At 42.4% G+C, this 22,753-nt stretch overlaps 1 protein-coding gene across 2 annotated transcripts; it reads left to right on the plus strand.

Annotated features, from left to right (window-relative positions):
• Window positions 1-1,814: 1,814 nt before the first annotated feature.
• Window positions 1,815-21,049, plus strand: atat1 (alpha tubulin acetyltransferase 1). Of its 2 annotated transcripts, none has more exons than XM_080786804.1 (12): window positions 1,815-2,150; window positions 2,339-2,399; window positions 2,963-3,054; window positions 3,459-3,516; window positions 4,117-4,230; window positions 5,277-5,378; window positions 6,024-6,069; window positions 6,646-6,691; window positions 8,741-8,815; window positions 10,002-10,239; window positions 16,054-16,160; window positions 17,061-21,049. In XM_080786804.1, the coding sequence occupies exons 1-12, from the start codon at window positions 2,059-2,061 to the stop codon at window positions 17,374-17,376; spliced, it is 1,347 nt and encodes a 448-aa protein (XP_080642930.1). In that variant the 5' UTR covers window positions 1,815-2,058; the 3' UTR covers window positions 17,377-21,049. The 2 variants fall into 2 exon arrangements, with proteins under 2 accessions (XP_080642930.1, XP_080642929.1); XM_080786803.1 differs by lacking the exon at window positions 6,646-6,691 and adding an exon at window positions 16,649-16,736.
• Window positions 21,050-22,753: the final 1,704 nt, after the last annotated feature.

Below are 22,753 nucleotides of genomic sequence, written 5' to 3' on the forward strand. Positions count from 1 at the left end.
CAATCCAGCTTGCAGTGCCACCGTGTGGTCCATCTGATGGAAATTCAAGCTGTATACCAGCCCTTAGCTTGCAATGATTAGGCCTCATGCCTATCATAGCATCAGCATGCCCATGCATGATGCCACCACGTTCCAGCTTGTTCCTGTGGCGTAATGAAGGTACAGGACGTACGTAGTTTGATTGCTAAAGAGGAACATTTTAAACTGATACTGCAGTGATATACTGATACTGATCAGTGTGGTCATGTGTTGATAAAATGGATGGCAGTTTTTCCTATGAGTAGCAGGATAGATGGCCTGGGTTGTGTTGTTAACACATACCTAAAGACACTGGTTTATTAACGGGGAACCTTATGAATCAATTTGGTTCAATTTGTATAGGTGTATATAAATCAGTGTTAAATGAACTCAGTGTAGAAGAGTGGTGGTCTGTAGCCTAATGCTTATCAAGTTATCACACTTGGAGTCAATTGAGAATCATTGCCAGAAATTACACATCTGACGAATGACATGACAGTGTCCCACTTACGCCAATGGCAATGCAATAGTAAGGCAGCTATTGCAAATCATGAAATATTCCACTTTGGCCAGTGGCCACACACTCAAGAATGTGAAAGCACTTTAGGGACGATACATTTTAACATTGATACGATACGTATCACGATACATGGTTGACGACGATACGATACCAATATCGGTTCTTTATGGCGATACGATACGGTTTGAAATCGATACAGTAACTATCTAGCTGTTAAATCTATGTGAAACATGTGGATAGTGTAGGTTTTTTAAGGGAAAATGTATGAATATAGAAATAAGTAAACAGTGATTATCTGGCAAATACATAGACATTATATTTTAAACACATTATGGACAAACTCGTACCTTGACATGAACACAGAGAATGTACACATTTATCGATAGACCAAGTGTAGTGATATTATAATGGAAAAGTTCCCATCTTTTTTTCTACTTTAATAAAATTGCTAAATACAACAACGCACTTTGGTAAAATCCACTATTTGTATAGCAAAACGATTCGATACCGATTATTTGAGAGCAGTTTTGACACTTGTACACTAGTATACCGTACCAATACCGCTCGACAGACCATAAAAGGGAGAAGCTCTTCCAAAGAAAAATTTAATAATTATCTCAATCAAACTATTCACCACATTGTGTGATACTTCTGATAATAAATGGGTTGCTGTTTGTTTAGATAGATGGTGGTCACATGGCTGACAACTAAAATAAGTGACAAATTGTGCACGCAGCGCCACCATGTGGACAAGCTTGTAGTTGGAGCTTCAATATTCTGCTTCTATAAAATGTTGACATTTGACCCTATACGATTGACCAAGATGTCCCAACGAAATGCTTATGTGATCTTCTAATCTACGAGTATTCTGTTAGTAGTAGCCACCTTTAGAATGTGTATCTTTATCTTGGGGTGTGTTGCTAAGGGGGGGGAACTGTTTACCTAGCAACGCAGTGAATCACAGCTGCGATGCACTTTACCGTAACACACGAACGAAGTGTGCACAATAAAATAAAATAAAGCCAAAATAACCTGTAAATTAGGGTCTTGGCCGACACACAGTCATTTATATATGTAATGTTTGTCTTTTGCGTTAGAAACGTTATTAAAATTAGTTATTTGAGTATTAAAACCGATTCAAACGGCCCGGGGCTAAAATATGCGACCCATTAATTTTGGCGTCGCGTGTTTTGGACGTATTTCGGTTGACGTCGCGGGGCAGTGGCTGTGTGTGTGAACAACAGACAGACACAATGGAGCTGCAGTGAGTGACACAATGGAATCAGCCTGCAGTGCCTGGCTCTCTGCATCCCCAACTGAACTGTTCATTTAGTTAGGGTCAGGCTGTACAGCCAATGCAATCTTTTAGACTAGTATTCTTCTTCCAGGTTGCTTTTGCACAGATATCGAGGCCGATCATCCACGCTAGCACCTGCAGGAGGATCTGATCTGATCTCTACCGTCCGCATCTCTACTGCAACTGCACGAGGTTGGCTCACTGCTGTATTCAGTCAACAACTATGGAATTCCCTTTTGATATAAATCATCTTTTCTCCGAGAGAATCTCCGTTTTGGACCAGGAGTTGGTTGCTGGTCGAAAAAGCATAGGAAGGTAGGTTGAGGTTGCACTGTAACCAACCATTCAACCATTGTTGGCTTGTTGCATTTTTTGGGACAGCCAGCCCTTCAACACACACACCCTTAAGTACGTGACGTCATGTATTAAATCCCAGTCATCATCAATCATCATAATCCTTACTGTAAGTGACATCTCTCTCTCTCCCTCTCTCCTTGTTTTAGACCTGATCTGCAAGTCCAAATCGCCACTGTTATTGATGAGCTTGGGAAAGCCTCAGCTAAGGTGCAACTATTTGTGTGTGTGTGTGTGTGTGTGTGTGTGTGTGTGTGGGGGGGGGTCTTTCTACTTGCATGTTTTAAAATGGATGAATAATGAATTTAAACCTAGGATGCACTTTAATAGTATGTAGCACACATGGGTAGGCATATGTAGGGTAAGTAGGTAGGGGTCTGTAGTATGGCTCCCCACAATCTATGTTTTTCACGCAGTGTAGATAAGAAGACTATAATTACCATTTGCTCTCTAGGCCTCCCCCAGAGTTAGTGTCGAAGTGTCCTTGAGCAAGACACTGAACCCCTAATTGCTCGCCTCCCGATGTGCTGGTTGGTGCCTTGCATGGTTTCCGCTGCAATCAGTGTATGAATGCGTGTGTGAATGGGTGAATTAATGCACTATCTATGTAAAGCGCCTTGGATAAAGGCGCTCTATAAATTTACCATTTAGGCCTCGCTGTGACTGCATGCTTTTGTCTAGGAGGCTGACTGCTGTGTATTATTACTGCTGTGCAGCTGGTACACTGAATTAAATAACACATTTAATTGTGGTTAATTGCTTTCCTTCCACAGGCCCAGCAGTTGCCAGCGCCAATAACGACTGCCTCCAAGCTGCAGTCCAACAAGCACCATCTCTATCTATTCAAGGATGGAGAGCGCAACGGGTATGTCACTGTTGTCACATACTGTAACTACTGTACAGTGCACTGTACACTCAGTCAACGACCCAGCCCAGCCATACTTGTTTACAGCTTGCGTCGATACTGTATTAGAATGAGTTGCATATACTGTAGAGAGGCATGATTAGGTGTAAATATATGCCTGATTTACAATAGAGCTCATTTTCATCCATCCATGGGCCCCAAATTCTAACGGATGGAACCCAACGAACACATGACATGTTTTCAGATTAAATTAAAACAAAACTAGGTTAATGAGTCACTGATTTGTGTCACTGGCTTTGCCCACTTTTCCATTGTCTACGTACGAAAGCTGTTCAAAGCTTAGTCTTACTAATTCCTTTGACCTGCACCCACTCAACACCTCACACCTTCTCTCCCACACACAGAGGACGTGGGGCTGCGGTGGGATTTATCAAGGTCGGCTACAAAAAACTATTTCTGCTGGTAAGTTTCCACGCATTTCTCTCCAATGACTCCATATGTTGACTATTTCAGTCTTTGTGGTTAGACGACTGGTAATGCTAACAACTTGTGTACCTAATTTATACTTGACTCGCATGACTAAAATAACTCTGATTTCAGTCATTTTAGTCTAAAGATAAGGTCATACAACAATGTATGAATTGGCCCTTCCAAGACCATGTGTCATGGCATCTGGTAGTATACAGTACAGTGGCTCAGGGGTAGAGTGGCTGGTAGAGTCGCAAGGTTGCCAGTTCGAACCCAGAGTTAGTGTCGAAGTGTCTTTGAGCAAGACGCTGAACCCCTAATTGCTCCTGATGTGCTGGTTGGTACCTTGCATGGTTTCCGCCGCCATCGGTGAATTAATGTGTGTGTGAATGTAATGCACAATCTATGTAAAGCACCTTGGATAAAGGCGCTATATAAATGCACCATTTACCATACTGTATGCTGTGTAATTCATCATGATTTACTGTTGAGTAACCTACTGGTGATTTTATGGGTTGATGGCATTCGAATCGGGTGCACTTCATGACCCCCTGTAGTAAATGCAAATCCTTTTTTGTTGTAATTGCTCCTCAGGACCAGCGGGGGGCGCACATAGAGGCTGAGCCACTGTGTATCCTGGATTTCTTCATCTGTGAGAACTTGCAGCGACATGGCTATGGGCTGGAACTGTTTGAATTCATGCTGCAGGTGAGCCACACCTAGCCCAGGGCAGGGTAACCCGTAGGTAGAAACCACGTTGCATGTCATGGAATGTGCCTGGAGGGCTCTTTGATGTTGATATTGGCAGTGATATCTTATTGAAGACAAAAACAATGTGGTGTTACATAACATGTTAACATAACATAATCTTTTTTGCGTGTGGAGACACACCTTGTAAAAAAAAATATACATTAAAACTAAGAGGGCTGGGGGTTGAAAGCAGCTTTATAAAGGTGAGTTTTAAGAATACATTTTAAAACGGGTCACAGACTCGACAACAAGCCTTAACTTCTCGGGTAGGGCATTCCAAAGTGTCGGACTCTGAGATTCAGGTCACCTGGCTTGTTTTGTTTTGTTTTTACTTACTTAGTTAAAAATGTATCCCACGGTTTTTGTAACCCAATTTTTTCACCCAGTGTCAATTGTCTAGTCTAGTGTAATCCTGGGTGCTACACTCCCTCTGCCAACCTGGGGAGAGCAATGGACTGACCACGTTTCCTTCACTGCATGAGGAGTCCAACCGCTTCTCTTCACCTGACGGGGTCAGTTTCCCCGGTTGGACGTAGTGCGTAGAAGGAACACGTTATTCAGACCAGTTCCTTTCCTCTCTTATCAGGTGCCCCGGCTAGCCAGAGGGAGGCAGTTTAGAGACCAAGATTACTGCATGTTTATTTGTGAGGGTACCTACCCTATAGGGGACACGGGGAGAACATGCAAACTCCACACAGAAAGGCCCTTTTGCCAACCCCGCCTCGGTAATGGGCACTGATGACGCTGAGGAGAGAACACGCCCACAGCGTCCCCAGCACCGACTGCGCCCCTGCTTGTTTTGTTTTCAAGTGGCACTTTTACTACTTTCCATTGGTTCAATCTTTTAGAAACGACGTAAAGGGTGTCCAATAGCACTGATTTATGCAAAACAATCAAAAACCTAAATCATTGATTTAGGTAGTTGGTTTCCTCCTGACAGCAACGATATGTACACACTACTGTATGTAACATATATTTATATGTGATATTTCTTCCTTATCTAGCACAAGCATTTGCAACCTGTGTTGATGGCTTACGACAGGCCGTCCCCGAAATTCCTGTCTTTCCTGGCAAAGCAGTTTTGCCTGACGGAAAGTGTCCCTCAGGTACGATATACTGCCTTATTTTCCCCCTCTGAGCTTCCAGTCTCTGATGTCGAAGCTTCGCAACAACAGATTATGTGACTATGTCTCAACCATCCGCCTGGCCTCGGGAGACACATGAAAATGGCATTCTATTGTTATTTTATCTGATGCTGTCATCTCCCTTTTTTGTAACAGTTACTCACGTTGTTGTGACTGCAGTCAGTGGTCTTCCTGGCTATATTTAGATTCTATACTGTCTTTACTCTTAAACTCTTAAAGTGTATAGTAGTTGTGAAGTATACTTTCCGGAAATGGGTCTATGATTTTAAAATCTATAGCTCTAAATGGATGTTACAGTGTGACATGGTGAGCGTCAGGATGATGATAAGCCCCATTAAAAGAATTGCGAAAGTACAGTAGTCAATTTGCAGGATGTCTCGGGCCGTCCCTAAAGTTCCCTCTCTAAGTGAAATAACCTCTAAAACCTGACTCGTTATTCTGGGTTCTGGAGGTTAATGGCTTTGTTCAACCTTTTCTCATGCTACTTTCCCCCTGCGGACGTGATCATTTATCAAACTTGTCATGATGCCAAGTGATGGAGAAGATTTCTTTCTGTGTTTCTTTTTGTCTTTTCATAAGGTCATCTCTCATCTCTTTTCTCTCCAGGTCAACAACTTTGTAGTGTTTGATGGCTTCTTCCTTAACAGATCAGGTAACTTCTGCAGTGTCTCGTGCTTTTGCTTTGTTTTTTGAGGTCTGTGGTGGTAACCATGGGTGTGTAGACGGAACGTGGGTGTGAATTACCCTCTTAATGCCTTCTTCACGTCATTCCCAATGTGGAGTGGGTGGCCTGTGGCACTTAGAAACATTACTTCCTCATTGCCTGCTGGAATTCACTCGTTCACTGTGGTTATAGCTGCTACAGTATTCCTATTCTTCTCTCACGGCGGAGGCGTGCAGAATGCCAAGCCATGCTTTACCTTTGATCTGACTGTAAAACTCACTCACTGCCAAAAGGAAACTCATATGTTTTGGCAGACTGTCCGACCCACTTATGAAACCCATGTTGTGCATGATTATGTAGTTTTAGATAAAGATGTACAGGATTATTATTGCCAGTACCACACCGAACCAATTTTGTCAACTAATTGTGTCATGTGTCTAATCTGGAAATAAATTCTGATCCTTCTTTTTTAACCGTAAAGATCCACACATTGTAGAGAAACTTTTAGAGCTCTGTACTGTTATTCCAGTTCCAAACGCCTTCTGTTTCACTAAACTCTCCCAGGCTCACCTCCCTCTCCTCTGACGGATCAGGGAATGTACGGATTTTTGTAAGGACTTTTAAATCTCTTTCTTTTACTGATATATCCCTCTTCCCCCCTGCCACCCCCTGCTCCCCAAGCATCCAACTTCCTGTACGGTTTCTCTGTCTCTCTCTCTCTCTCTCTCTCTCTCTCTCTCTCTCTCTCTCTCTCTCTCTCTCTCTCTCTCTCTCTGTTTAAATATCAGGGCCACCTGTTTTATCTCATGCTGTTTTGCTCACTATTCTTCCTGTCATTATTTGGAGATAATCTCCTCAGCCCTTGCTGCCTCCCCACCACCGCTTGTTCCTCTCCCAGCTGGGTCCAGCATGTGTCACTGTATATCATGTATCTATAGTGACAACACAGTGCTAGACCCATTGCACCCCGTCCCGGGGATCCAGGTGTCGGGTTGCCATGGCTACCTCAGATATCCCCACCCAGCCCCCTAACAAACAAACCTCCAGGGACGTGCACACATAGACGTCAAAGGGGGCTTCAGCCCCTGCCCTTTTACCCGTCTGTAAAACAACTGCCCTCTCCAGACCACGAAGGCAGCATTTAACTATGGTGAAAGAAATGCAAAATGCCTCTCCTTTCCATGCCATACCGGAAGGCAGCATTCAGGAGAATTGCATTATTTTCCAAAGTCTCCTGAACTTGGAACACAGCATTTTGCGTTGAACAAATTTGTTTAGAAATCCACGTCGTACACACCTTTCTACTAGCTAAAGAGTGCTGGGTTGCGCCCCGAAAATAGCTGATCTACAAGCTCTCAACGCGTCGCGTCTCACACGTTATGAGCTTGTAGATCTGGTATTTTCGCTATTTTTGTCCATTGTCCCTTAACGGGATTTCAGCCCCCTGCCCCTCTAACACTCTCTGCACGTCCCTGCAAACCTCCCACCAGTAGGAATGAAGCTGCTTGATACTTGTCCTTCTGAGGTTTCGCAAGTGTTTGTCGCTTTGTTGTAATGGAGCCAACGTTACTTTTAAAACAGAATTCACACATGGTATTCCTATGACCATAGACTACCAAGTAATATGTTAAACATGAACAACTATGTTTCCCCAAATCTTAGAAACCAGAGGCTGCTCTGGCCCTGACAACAGAGCTTCTGTAAAGACTATCCAGTATCTTCTCCGATAAACGTAGTTTACACTAGTAGAGCTGCTCCTGTAATTCAGGGAGTAACGCGTAGGGGACTCGTAGAATGTTTGTTTTAAGCCTTTACTCCCAAATTAGCTTTATTTCCTGAAAAGCAAAAGAACAACAGCTAAATTAAACACCCTTCCCCCCTACCATGATTATTATTTAATATTTATTTATTATTATTATTATCATTATTAGTAGTAGTAGTAGTAGTAGTAGTAGTAGTAGTAGTTATTCCCGTTCTGTGTGTAATGTAACAGTGATAATGTACACTTACATCTTACTTACTTTAATAGATCATCATTGTATGCTTATTTGAAGGGAATTGAAAAGTTTTAAGATGGCAGTCAAAGTATACAACACTGATTATCTCAAACATAATAAGATGAATGAGCTTGGCTCTATCATCATGTCAGAATAATATGTGTCCCTCCCTAGCCAAGGAAACTAATTGAAAGTCTTGGCTCTATGGGTTAAAGTTTGGGGCTAAAGCCTAATTTATAGTTAATATATACGCTGCGTGCCAGTGTCGTGTATCACAAATGGCAGATCTACAAGCTCATGACGTGTCATTTTGAAACTCGTTGTGAGCTTGCCAGTCGGCTATTTTCCATGCATGATACAATATACAACCAATTATAATATAAATCGGCTGTCCAAGATGTTAGGAATAACAAATGAATCCTGTTTTACGATACCGTTTCCCTTAACCACTAGCTACCATATATTGCTACCTGTTAACCATGATTATTTTACGAGGGAGGTTGGGGACATAATATTTATGTGACTTGCTTTTATGATCATATTATGTCAATAGTATTGTATTGACAGAAGCTGGAGCGAAAGTAAAGGGGAGGGGTGAGATCCTCCAACCTTCCACTAGAATGTTTGGTTTTATCTTTTATGGTGACTCCTCCCTTCCACAGTGGCACAGTTGAGAAAGGCTCCCCCAAAAAAGCAGGATGGAGAGATCAAACCGTACTCGCTAATGGAGAGAGAGGGTGAGACATCATGCACAGTACTGTACAATAATACACACATATAGAGCACCGAAGTCTGACGTCAATATCGGTAGAGGGCGCAAATCCACAGGTTCATGTACTTTTTATTTGCATTGTAATGATGATTTTCGACCACCTCATATAATAACTGTGTTTGAAAAATAATGTCATCCCGGCCGTTTCACTCATATGGATATGAACAATTAACTAACTGAGAGAAAACGCTATTGTTACTGCTACTGAATTAGTTACATTTTCACAAACGATACAGAGACACCTCCCTGACAATAACGCAGAGACAGGTTGTTTATTTTTGGACCACAAAGCTTATACGAAACGATTTTAAGATGACCCCATCTACTATAATAATAATAGTTACACAATCCAGACTTTGTTGAAAGGTCCTTGATGTGTGTGTGTTTTTGTTTTTTTTGCCTGATGCAATATCGTTAGTTTGACAAGATGTCCCACTTCCTCATCTCTGCTATTTTCAGTCCGGTGCTGCAGGGCTTTTTGGTACAAAGGGACCAATACTTGCACATTAATTGGCACACCTAAATCTAACACACCCACCATTAGTACTTTTATTAGCTGCAGCTGCATTGCTTACATCATAATGTACGTAAGGTCAGCCTCGCATGTTTTTACCCTGATGTAGTTTTTAACCTGTGCAGGAAAACAAACTTCAGGCAGGGGTTCTCAACCTGTGGGTCGTCGCCAAATTATTTTGGGGGGTCCCCAAATTATTCTTTTTAAAATTCTTGCAAAATCTGGCACTGGCCACAGCACGCAGCAACAAGAAGAGGAAGTTTTGCACACACAAAACACAGTGTCCCAAAGACTTATGGGACACTGGAAACGGGTCAATAAAGAAAATAATTTGGCCTGCTGTCAGTGTGTACAAGAAACTGATCATGCTGAAATTAGCCTAGTTAGTAGTAAGTAGACTATAATATAGTCACATATTATGTGAGATTAAACACATACACATGTCACACACATGATCTCCTGGTTAATGACTGGTTTTGTCTCTCTGCATACAAGTCTTTGAATATAATAATAGACAGTGTCTTTTTTCCCTTTTCCCTTTTTTTATAGCTCTTGTTAAACTCTTAAGAATGCAGTCGCACATCTTGACCCTGGAATTGAACTTTCACTGACTGTTGTCTTGTTCTCCTCCCCCCAGTTGTGCGCGAGGAGCAGAGGGTCCATCCCTGGCCGTTTGTTCGCCCCGCGCCTCCCCCCCTCTCTCCCCAACGGTCGGCATCCTCCCAGTGCTCGCGCTCCCTCAGCGTGGGGTCGTCCCCCAGCAGGGTGCCGCAGCCCCAGCGCCCCGCCATGCCCTCAGCTCTTGCCCCTGGGGGCTGCACGGGCCAGACCCCCCATTCCCCGCTCATCGACAACTGCAGGGCAAGACGCACCAGGTGAGGAAGAACAGCTTGGACCTTTTAAAGCAGTGGTTCCCAAACCTTTTCATGTCAAGGACCCCCAAAATGACACTAATTAACCCACGGACCCCCGTTAGGAAAGATATGCCAGGGACCCCCATAAGAGAAGATTTTTACAGCTCTAGCAGTGATTTTCATTTAAACTGTTTTAATTTCAAGGACCCTCAGTTTGACATGCATTAGTCTACGGACTCCCATTTAATGGCATTTCCATCTCTGGGACCCCCAATTTATATTGTAAAATTAATGTTAATTTAACTAGCTGGAGACCCCCTGGAACTCCCTCAAGTACACCTAGGGGTCCCCGGACCCCACTTTGGTTACCACTGATTTACAGGGAGCGAGTGGGGAAGATTTGTGCATGGCAGCGTCTCTCTGAAGTGTTTATGGCGCTGTTCCCCAGCATGGTAACGGCTCGAATCTACTCAAATGTTTTTGATTCATAGTAGGCAAAACATTTTGGTATCTGTATCAGCTAAGGCGATACCAAAAGGCAGGGCTGTGTTCCTCCTTAGGAATTATGTGTTTTGATTTTTAGATTTATAATTGGCCTATAATTTGTTTTAAGACTAGGTTTAGTGTTTAAGTTTACCATAACTTTTAGGTTTCTTATTTAGGTTGAGGTTAGGGTTAATTCACTCCATGGCTCCTCATGGTGAAACTAGCCAGTGGCAGGTTCATGACTAGCCCGTGGCTTCCTGTGAGGTTAGGTTTAGTGTTAAGAGTTTAGGGTTACTTATATTTGGGCTATTTTATTAAACTATATATGTTTTGGTTATTTGAGTTTCCTCTATTTTTGTAGGAGCTCACTCAGGCATAAAGCCTCTTCTTCTAGGTGACATTTACATTTCAAGGTGTCTCTGTCATGTTGTCCTCCTTGTTAAATCTTGTAAGGCTATATGCTAATTCATATCCTGTTCACACCCTGTTGACTTGGTGTGAAATGTGCTTATGAGGCTCTATTTGCATCTAGGCTGATCAATTAACTGCACATGCACAGTTTAATTCTGACACGGGTTGCCATGCAAAGCCACGGATATCCTCCAATCCAAGAGAAAATAAGGAGAAATGACAATTCGGGAGCACAGCAGGAGATGGGGTCGAAATTCAGGAGTCTCCTTCCGGATTCAGGAGTGTTGACAGCCCTGCCAAAAGGCGATGTGAAAATCAGGGACGTGCAGAGAGTGTTAGAGGGGCAGGGGCTGAAATCCCATAAGGGGGCACTTTTGGACAAAAATATCAGATCTACAAGCTCACAACGCGTCACGCTGTGACGCGTTGTGAGCTTGTAGATCTGATATTTTCGGGGCACAACCCAGCACTCTTTAGCTAGTGAAGATGTGGTGTACGACATGGATTTCTAAACAAATTTGTTCAATGCAAAATGCTGTATTCAAGTTGATTGATTGAAACCTTTATTTATTCTCAAAAAGAGCATTGAGGTTCCCCCTCATTTGCAATGCTGACGAGATCACATATAAAAAGTTAAAAACTATTTAAGACGGATATAAAACACAAATCAAATCTACACGTAAGGCATAGAGACATAATATACAGACAGAACATACGTTAAAACGGTTACATATTGAGGCAGGGAGGTTCCGAAGCAGGTTATTAAATTGAACAGGTCTGACGAGTACTTCTTTTCCAGTTTAGCAGCAACGTGTAGGGTGGTAACTTCCCCTCAATAGCTTTAAAAATAAACTGGTGCCAGTGCCTGGTTCTCCTCTCAGAGAGGGAAGACCAACCCTACCCTGTCATAGAGGGTACAATGGTGAGTGCAGCATTTCTATAAATTACATCACCGTAGTCCAGAACTGACATAAAGACAGTTTGACCAATGTTCAGTCTTAACTTGGTGGTAGCCAAATACCCAGATATTTATATTCAGTGACTCTGTTGATAGAGGATCCATTGATAGTGTGAATGTGCAGGGAGTTGAAGTCTATGTTTTTGGCTTTTGAGAATAGCATACATTTGGTTTTTGCTGGCGTTCAGACGAGTTTGAGTGAGATTAGTGCATCTTGCATGGTGTTAAAGGCTTGTTGGAGTTTTTCCAAGTTCAGGAGACTTCGGAAATAAAGGCATTATGCTCCTGAATGCTGCATTCCAGCATGGCATGGAAAGGAGAGGCATTTGCAATTCTTTCACCACAGTAAATGCTGCATTCGTAGTCTGGAGAGGGCAGTTGTTTTACAGACGGGTAAAAGGGCAGGGGCTGAAGCCCCCTTTCATGTCTACGTGTGCACGTCCCTGGTGAACATACTGCAGGCTACCGTTTAGCCAGAGAGAATGGTCACTGGCCTGCAGGCGGCGGCCCACTGGTGTATCGGTCTGGGCACCTAAGCTGCAAATGCAGCCTGACGGCATGTCACGAATGTGAATCCCAATCCCTGATGATCTTTGCTGCGTGTCACTCCTCACATCTCTCCCCATTTCCTGGTTGTCTACTGTCCTATAATTTTATAAAGGCCCCAAAACTAATCTTAAAAAAGACAGAGAGACTCGTCACTAAACCTAGTTGTGTCACTGACTCCCCTAATACTGCATGGAAGCTCACAAATACAATAAAAAAACAAACTAGCCGTTGAAAATCTAAAATTAAGGTGAGACACCCCAGGTGAAATCATGATTTTTCTTTTTTTTTTTTTTTTGCTATTTTGCTTCCTAAACATGTTTTCTTTCAAACTAAAGCAAAATACACATTAAAAATACAGATTTAGATGTTTAGTTGGATAGTTTATTTTAGCCAATGACAGCTCGTTTTTCTGGGTGAAAAGCCACCATCTCTATTTTCATGATTGGTTGTTGGTACAAAGGAAGTGAACATATTTGGATCAGACCACAGTCAGCTCGAGGTCCAGATCTTTCCAATGATATATGCCATTATATGTTGTTACCAAGGTTTGGATGAGATATTTTGTCTCAAAATAGTGGCTTCAAATAAAACGTTTTGGAATTTTACAATACAAATCTTTAAAGGCTGTTTTCTCAAAATGAGTTTTCCTCATACTTGGGACAAAGAATCTCCGCTTCAGTTGAACTCACATACACCAAACGTTCCAGTCTTATTCATAACTATATTACGCAGACATTTACACATGGATTTGTTGATATATCATTCACAGCCTGATTTACATCACATTTTATACCAAAAAAATGCCGAAAATTGGGTTTTTTATGCCTGTTGACACTATTTTCTGATTTGTGGAGTGATAATTAGAGATATCAAAAATCCCATGTGTAATTTTCTTTGTCTCTAATGTGTCAACAAAATGAAATGATAATTTTGAACCTGGCTTTATCCGATCTTCAGATTTATCGTCCCGAAATGTATGCAAATTAGCGCATATAATGCCTCATTTGCATATTTAAACATATAATTTCAGAAAACTTGTAATACAAAAAATCTTAGTTTTAATATAAGTAATCAACTGGAGAAGTTTCATTGTGATAGCTATTATTTAACTTTTTTTCCCTATTCACCTGGGGTGTCTCGCCTTAATCAATATTGAACAATTCACCTTAGACACCTCTACCACTTAGACACTCCCACTTGGACACGTTCCAGCCGGGCTCATTCATTCCAATGTAAATATCATGGATTTTACACATTAAAAAACTTTTTATCAACAAGGCCTGCCATATGCTCTGGAAAGATATGTGTGACATTTCTTTTTTTAAACTATGTTTTATCATATAGGAAAACTATTGGTGGAGAGGTTTGTCTACTCTAACCCATGTTATGCTTAGCTGTGATTGGACCATAGTAGTTTGGGGAGAGGCTTAGCTATCACCTGTGTTAGGTGTTATCAGAAATAGTTTTTGTTGGACTGTACCGGTCTGTATAAATCTATATCTTTAACTTTGACATTTAGCTCTGTCCTACGCTAAAAGCTTTGGACATCGCTATGACAACCATGCTTCACTGAGGCGTTCCTGTTTGCAGTGGAAAAGGAAGTAAAGCAACTAAAGAGTGCAGTAGAAAAGTGACTGCAGTCTCTGTATGGGTGCCAGGTCTGCTGGGCTTGGCAGTGGGTTGCCACATTCCTCTTATTAGTTGGCTATTGTTCACTGTGTACAAAGAGCTGGCACTCAGCTGCTCTCTCTGATCTCAGCTTCTCTCACCCTCTCTCTGCGAGTACCAAACGACTCGTCCCTTTGCCAACTCGCCCCCGCGAAATGTTTTAATGTAGTTAACAGTTAATTTAGTATTTCCCTCCCTATCTGAAATTATCTTGTATACGCTTTATTTGATTGTATAGTAGTCGATCTCTATTACAATTAAGAAAGAATAACATGACACAGAGACGTGACTGCTTAATTAAGTTAATTTAGGTCTAGGACCTTCTAGCAATTAGGGTCTCTGCACACGGAGCGCGTTTTTCGGATTTTTAGTGGCGTTTCTCCATCGGTTTTCCGAAAAACGCGTGCAACGACCTTACATTTCGTTTTATTAAACACATTTCTTCCATGTAGCCCATTGTTTTGGAATGGCATCATCATGCTATTATGCCCGTGGATATACAGACTGAGTGAACTTAACAATATGATAATACCTTTTTACATACCGGTAATCACCAACATGAATTACGTTTGTTATTTACAGCTAGGTAGAGTAGTGGGGCGAGATGGAAAAGGGGCGACTGTACCTGTTACCCTCTCTGCTACCTGATTGTTGTGGATGACTGCCTGCTTTCTTTGTGGACTTTCTAAATGTGTTTCTTCCTTTCTCTTGTCTCTCTCCATGCCCTCCGCTGTGTCTGATCCCGTTTTAAAACATCACGTCATGCTTTTGCCTCATTTTATTATTATTATTTGGTCCACTTTCATACATTCGACACGCTCACTTTGAATCCCTCTGCTCAATGTTCAATAGTTCCCTTAATCGATCTCAGCTCGGCTTCCAATGACCAGACTCTGACCTCCGGTGTTGCCTCTTCCCTTTAAAGGAATGACTTTCTCAGCTTGATAGTTGGCCAGTTTCTCTGTCAAAGAGAGAGTCTGGTGTGCCACTGTGTTATTTGGACTACATGGACACATTGGACAGACTGGGAGAGAGAAGGAAAGACCATATCCGTCTCCCTGTTTAGATGTTTTAACCCATTTTGGGTGGGAACCCCTTTTGGTGTTTTAAACATTATGTTATAATTTAGCTATTGAAAAATAGCAGATCTACAAGCTCATAGCTCGCCACCAAGTGGCACGCTACGAGCTTGTATGTCTGCTAATTTTGAGAAATCGTGAAAATATTTATTTCAGAAATGTTTTTAAATTTTTGACGTCGGGCCTAAATGGGTTAAAAACCTCGTTATACCTGCCAAACGGGAATATGCGATGGCTGGATCTTATCTCTATGCTTGCCTTTTTTTCAGAATGCATTAAACCGTCTCCCACAAAACTGCATATGCGATTTATTAATCTCATATTGACTGGCATACTTAGAAGGTTGTATTATATAAATTCAATAAACCTGTGCAAACGTATAGCGTTCTTTCAAGGCCGATGGAAGATGTTCCCTTCAGGTTCCTTGTTCCATTCAAGTACCTCTGTTATCCACAATTCATTTCAACATTATAATTTTTTTACCATTTTAAAATACTTATTTTATAATACTTTAGTTTGCTAATTATGTTTTATTTTTATTTTTATTTATTTTTATTCGCTTTCTGTCCTACACTCCACTTCCTCTGTCCTGTCCTTTTACATTCTACACCCCCCTCCTCTACGCCCTGTGTTCTTGGGACACTCTCCCTTGTCTCCTGCTTGTCTCTTGGTCTCCTCTGGTAGCCAACAGGGCCTGGTTGCTGGAGCCAACCTTTACAGTCGTCACTTCAACCGCAGAGATGTGGGGTTCCTTCTGGGACGACAGGAGAGAAGCACCTTCACACTCCCAGGTGAGTGGCTGTGTATAAGAACTAAGCCATGATGACTAAAACTATGACTAAATATATTGACAATTTTGTCAACGAATACAAACTAGATTAAATGTTAGGGAGGCACTAAAATAAGTCATTTTATGTTTCTCTGAAAATAGTAGATCTACAAGCTCTACGATCTAGTTAGATCGACTATTTTCAGAGTGCAACCAAGTGTAAGATCAGGCATTACGACACCATCAAGGCCTGCCAAAACACATTTAGTCGACAAAATCAACAAACAAAAAATCGACTAGCATTTCAGATGACAAAAATATGACTAAAAGTAAATAAACATTCTCTTCAAAAGACTCAAACTAAACCAAAATGTGCTGTCAAAATCACCACTAGTCACCACTAGTCGCCAACGTCAGCTGAAGGACGGAAGGTCATGCAGGACGCCCAGGCACCACGGCATGCAGCATTCCCACCTTTCCTTATCTGTTAGCACTGTGTGCCTTTCTCAGGTTTGAGACCAGTGTTGACTGACACAGGGAGACAGACACACGCACTGGGACAAACGGACAGGTTTGCCATTTCTCCCCACACAACGAGGTTATTTACCCTATACTGCTGTGTGTGTGTGTGTGTGTGTGTGTGTGTGTGTGGTTTCTTTTCTCCCGATTCCGATCCGATATTTATATTCTATAGAACACGTTTATGCCATATCACAATAGTACAATATCCAGTCTAATCATCATCATAATATTGATACTAGGGATGTTCCTGTCACGTTTTTTGGCCCCCGATCCGATTGCGATCATTTGAAAATGACGTGATCGGCCCCGATTTCCGATCACCCGATCCGATCGGGACAATCCTAGTGTGTGTGTGTGTGTGCCACTTGACTTTTTATATCCACTATTCTTGTCTGTCCAGGTCCCCGCCCCTCACTCTCCCACCGCTGTGCACGTCCAAGAAAGATGCACTCTGCAGCCTGAGCCCCCTAGTGGCCAGAGAAACCGCCGCGTGCGACGCAGACACTGAAGGCTGCCGTTCTGAGAGGTCCGTGCAGGCGCAGGGCAGTCAGTCATGCTCCGCGGGAGGCGTGCAGCTCCATCACAAAGCAGCTGCGTTCAAGGTAGAGAGGGACGGGAACAACGCGAGTGGGTGGTCGTCCACCCTGGGAGAGAGTAGTTACACAGCACACTGGGCCAAACAGAAGCCGGAATACAGGAGCACCCGGCCCTGGTGATTTAATGAAGTCCCCCAGGGCTGTGTCCTGGGGCCCCCTATACTAACTACTCCCTGTACACCTATGACTTCGTGGTCACGCACACCGCTTAAGTTGGCCGACAACATGCCGATGATGGGCCTGATAACTACTACAGGGGAGAGGTCAACAATCTGACACAATGGAGAACAAGATTCTTTCAGTGTCGACAAGACCAAGGACAGATCATCTCTGTCAACAGATTAGTCAGCCGCTTCAAATACCTCTGCGTCCACATCAGAGACAGGACCTCACCCTGGGGACAAGCACGCTGTGGTTTACTTCAGGCGGCTGACGAAGTTTCAGCATAAGGTCCAAGTCCCTACGGGCCTTCTACAGAGGCACCACTGAGGCCATTTCTGACTGCACGCATCTGAGCCTAGGGAACAACTGCTCTCATTTGCGGAGTGCTGCAGAGGGTGGTAATGGACAGCCCAGAGCATTAGTTGATGTGAGCTATCCTGTCATGGACTGTTAGTAAAGCCTGGAGGATTATTAAAGACCCCCCAGTCACCTGAGTCATGGACTGTTGCAGCTGCTTACATAGACGCATACATTCAGAGGAGGTACACATTAAAATAATCACATATGCACATTTATTATGGCAGGACCGACACACATGGCACCTTACACACTGCACACATTATCATGTTATTTAAACGCATCCCAAACTGTGTATTATAATAATAATCGTGTAGCGATAGGCATCAGGAAGAGGTTGGTGGAAGGACTAGCGTGGATGCACAAATCAATCCGAGAAACCCAGACAGAGAAAATGGCCAGGGGGCTTTTTATTCAAAACAAACTGAAACTAACTTTGTTGTCGCAAAACAATATTGGAGGCAGCTACTGACTGACTTAACTAGGCCATTCATGTCATTCCTTAACTAGGTCGGGCTGCTATCCACTTCCAGCTTACTGGACTAAGAACCGAAATCAACACATTTGGCTCCTGCATGGAATATAAATATTGGAATGAAAAGGAGGGCAGCAGTGTTTACATAAAAGTGGAACAAGCCATACAGACATTCTGTCCAGCCCAGTCCTCTTTTGGAGTGTCATTAGCTCTCCTTGCTTGTAGTCAGGGAACTTTTTTCAAAGGGGGCCAAATTAGAAAACACCCAAGGGCCATTCGGATTTAAACAATTCTATTTAACTATCATCATCAATATTTCATTTAAATATTATTTATTTTTGTCAGGCGTGTGCTGTAAACAAAAAGTGTAACTAAGCCTTTTTTCAGCCTTATCTTACATCTGGTTACCAATGTAACCGGATGAGCAAGGTGAGAAATATAAAGAAATACAAGGAACACTGAACAATTTTACTTTGGGGAAATGCCCAGGTTAAAACAAACGGAAATGTAATTCAATATCCCGTACTGTTGGGCGCGCCGTTCATAATACAATTCAGTTTATGAAGCTGCATAAAATTCGCCCCAGGGCCACATTTGGCCCGCAGGCCGCACTTTGGCCACCCTGTAGATGAACCAAGCGGACAAACTGGCGAGCGTTCCGTGGGGGCGTAATGGTGGACTAGAGGAGAATGATGGGAATGTAGAAGGGAAGAGCCATTAGGCCAGGGACGTGCAGAGAGTGTTCGAGGGGCAGGGGCTGACATCCCGTAAGAGGGCACTTTTGGACAAAGATAGCGAAAATAGCAGATCTACAAGCTTGTAGATCTGCTATTTTCGGGGGCGCAACCCAGCACTCTTTAGCTAGTGGAGATGCGGTGTGTAACGACATGGATTTCTAAACAAATATGTTCAATGCAAAATGCTGTGTTCAAGTTCAGGAGACTTTGGGGGAAAAAGCAATTCTCCTGAATGCTGCCTTCCGGCATTTGCATTTCTTTCACTGTAGTAAATGCTGCATTCGTGGTCTGGAAAGGGCAGTTGTTTTATAGACGGGTTAAAGGGCAGGGGCTGAAGCCCCCTTTTGATGTCTATGTGTGCACATCCCTGCATTAAGCTGTTTATGACACGGGCTTGAAAAATCCCTGTCTGCCATATCTGCCATATACTGTACATGTACTGTAAGGAACCATTTACACAAGGGAAGGAAAGGCCAGGGGCTTTGCAAGAATTTCCTGTAGATATGAGTTTACACATTGCACGCCACTCTTCTGTTATCACTACTGTACTGCATTTTTGTGTTTATTACATATTTGATATACATTAAAAGCACCTTTGAATCTTGGGTGTTCTCCTTGCACTCCTCTGTTAGTATCCATCATGTCTGTCTCCGTTAGTCATTACAGGCAATATAAATAATAGCTTTTCACTGATTGCTTCCAAAACATAGTTATGCAGATAACCCCCCCCCCAAAAAAAACATTGGCCAACTACATGTTGGAACATTCCCCAGTGTTCAAGTGCACTTCCTGGAGATCTTTGGTTTTGTTTACCGGAGCATTTTATCTGATTCCTCTGCTTGGAGCTGCATTGCATAGATGAGCTGGGCTCATTTAGCCTTCTACAATATTGAGCATATAGTGCAAAAATAACAAAGATTTCAGCATCTCATTTTCAAGAGGGACCCATAAACAAACAAAATACAGAAAAAAGCATACTGTACAGTACACAAAACATTCAGTACAAAAATACATACATATATACACAAGTAGCTTGCTCACCCTCTTCCACCTACCCCACCAACCACCACATAATTAGCTGTTACAAAATGGAGATAAGGTCCAGTGCAAATTTTGCTGTGTCATAATTAGTTAGTCAGGTTAGATTAGAAGCATATCTTTGGGGTTAGTAATTTAAAGGTGATATAGGCAGGTTTTCAGCCAAAAATCAAAATATTTATCTATCTATATTTGTGGCCTTATTCCCTCTATCTTCCCCTATATTTTGATGCTGAGCTGCTGCCCTGTAGACATACACTCTCCCTTTGTCTCCCTCTATGTGTTTGTATCTGTTTATATCCACTGTTGTTTATGTGTCGGGACGTCAGGAAGTGTGTTGGGAGGAGGGTCTGTGTGGGGGGTGACGCGGAGTCTTAGCCAATCACAGCGCGAGGGTGTGACTGTGTGTTCGACCCAGCAGTATTATAATGAAAACGCAATGCGATTTCATTGCAAGTATAATATTATCCCCATATCTTAGTTTCACCATTGTTCATGTGAAATAGTATGTTTATGATGTAATATGTAAGCCTGTTGAAATTATGAGAATCGCTATGTATAGCGCATGGTTGGGTGGTCCGGCCGGCTTGAAGCTTGCGTTCAACCCGTGCTCGCCAACGGTGACAAGCCGTCGCTGATCATCATAGCAATTTTTCTTCATTGCAATGAATAACCGTGGACAAAGTAGTTCACATGAACGATGCTGTAGTGGCTGGGGCATTTGAGGGGCAATATGTTTTATATGCACGATTACAAATGAAAGATAATTGAATTGAGAGCCAGTGAGTCTGCTCCACTACTTCCTACTTCCTCATTTGCGGGACTCGTCGTGTCAGTCTTGTGATATTGTGATTACGCTACAGTTACCCTTAAAAAAACATGTCAACTCAATGTCATTGTTGTAACTATGATATCGATAGAAATTCATAATTTTTTAATGTCATATTTAGCCATACGAGCGCAATATCCATAGCGTCCCTCCCAGCAGCAACAACAACCCCATAGCCTGAAGTGACCTGGCTCAGCCAATAGAATGACGGGGGGAGGGGGGTGGAGCTAGATTTTAATTTGTTTGGAAACACTCGATCAATTCTGTGTACAAACACTGGAAACTTGTCTACAATACCTTTAACCTTACTTAACCAGAGTCCCCCAGGGCTTTGTATTAGGCTCCCTTCTGTTTTGTGGCCCACTGAAATGACTAAATCTTTACTGAAATAACTTAAATTTAAAGCTCGCAAAGCATTGCAGCACAATGTGTTGTAGATCCATAAGCCTTATGTGATAAATGAACCACACGATCTTTATAAAGGGCGGACACACTAACCACTGAGCTGGCCACTTGGGCAGGCAAGATATGTGTTAATTGTCCCCCCCCCTCGCACAATCGTAGCACTAAAGGTTTTCAAACAGATATACCTGCCAGACGAGTAGGATGAGTAGGAAGGCATGCATTTACATTCAAGGTTCAAGGTTATTTATTAGTGCCCCCGAAGGGCAATTGGTTTTACAGCAGGTCATAAGGCTTGAAGACCGCCCTCTTCAAGAGGCAAGCAGAAGTGCTTCACCAATGGGTGATTGAGGGTCGCGCTCTACCGAACACTTGTTCTCATTGTATGGAACAAGTGTTGTAAAATTCCGTATTTGCGGCGGTCCCTATGGATGCAAATGGAATTGCTTTGGGCTCTCCGTTGATTAAACCACCCTCGACATGTGAATACAATTTGGGGTGGATTCGACATTTCGTTCCTGATTTGTGTCATTTTGTGAACAAACCTACACAATGTGCCGATATCAGCCTCGGCCACATTGCTTGATGAAAGCGGTCGAATGCAACAGTGAGCTATTGAGGCCCCATGATGACTATGACTGCCGCAGGGCTGCTAGCCTACGGTTGTATTGTTTGTTCTGCAGCCCAGCGGTGGTCCATGATTCAAACCGCACATACAGTCCCATCTGGCTCCATCCCCCCCGAGACAGACTTTACTGTAGTATCCCAGCAACCCCATGATCTATACCTTGGAGATCAACCGCCTTGAGCTGAGTTGCCATTTAACCCATTTAGGCCTTTTAAATGTCTTCTAAATCAGTGATACTCAACCTCAGGCCCGCGGGCCACATCAGGCCCGCGGGACCATTATGACTGGCCCACCAATGAAAATCTAAAAAAATAGAAGAAAAAAAAATCTGGAAAATGAAATAAAAATAAATAAATCTGAATGAATTTATCTTTAATTACATTATTATAAGTAATACTATTAGAGTTGTACTATTACTCGAATGAAAATAAAAGCTTGGGGGGGGGGAGATGCAATGCAAATGAAAGACATATACTGTGTATCCCTATTCCCTGTCATAATGTTATAGCTAAACGGACAGAATTCTATTTTATTTGAATGATGAAACCTAGCTGCCATTAATAGTTGGAAATGGAAATTGCGGAAATGGAAATTGCGGAAATGGTGGAAATGGAAATTGCGGAAATTGTGGAAATGCGGAAATGGAAATTGCGGAAATGGTGGAAATGGAAATTGCGGAAATTGAGGAAATGGAAATTGCGGAAATTGCTCTTCACTTATAGCTATCTATTTTCAGGTAGATTGTTTTATTTTACTCAGTCAGCCATATCACTACTCATTTTTTTTCATGAAAAAGGTCATAGCTGGGTAATCTATTTTCAGGCAAATTGTGTTTATTGTATTTTATTTTACTCAGCCATAACAATTTA

This window comes from Protomyctophum bolini (assembly GCF_963924005.1).
Source record: "Protomyctophum bolini genome assembly, chromosome: 17".
NCBI lineage: Eukaryota > Metazoa > Chordata > Actinopteri > Myctophiformes > Myctophidae > Protomyctophum > Protomyctophum bolini.

What these genes read in the sequence shown, in the direction of transcription:
- atat1 (XM_080786803.1), top strand. Translation starts at nt 2,059, where the DNA reads ATGGAATTCCCTTTTGATATAAATCATCTTTTCTCCGAGAGAATCTCC. An exon ending in GGTCGAAAAAGCATAGGAAG is followed by an intron (nt 2,151 to 2,338) that starts GTAGGTTGAGGT and finishes TCCTTGTTTTAG; the next exon opens with ACCTGATCTGCAAGTCCAAA. An exon ending in TGCAGGGCAAGACGCACCAG is followed by an intron (nt 10,240 to 16,053) that starts GTGAGGAAGAAC and finishes CTCCTCTGGTAG; the next exon opens with CCAACAGGGCCTGGTTGCTG.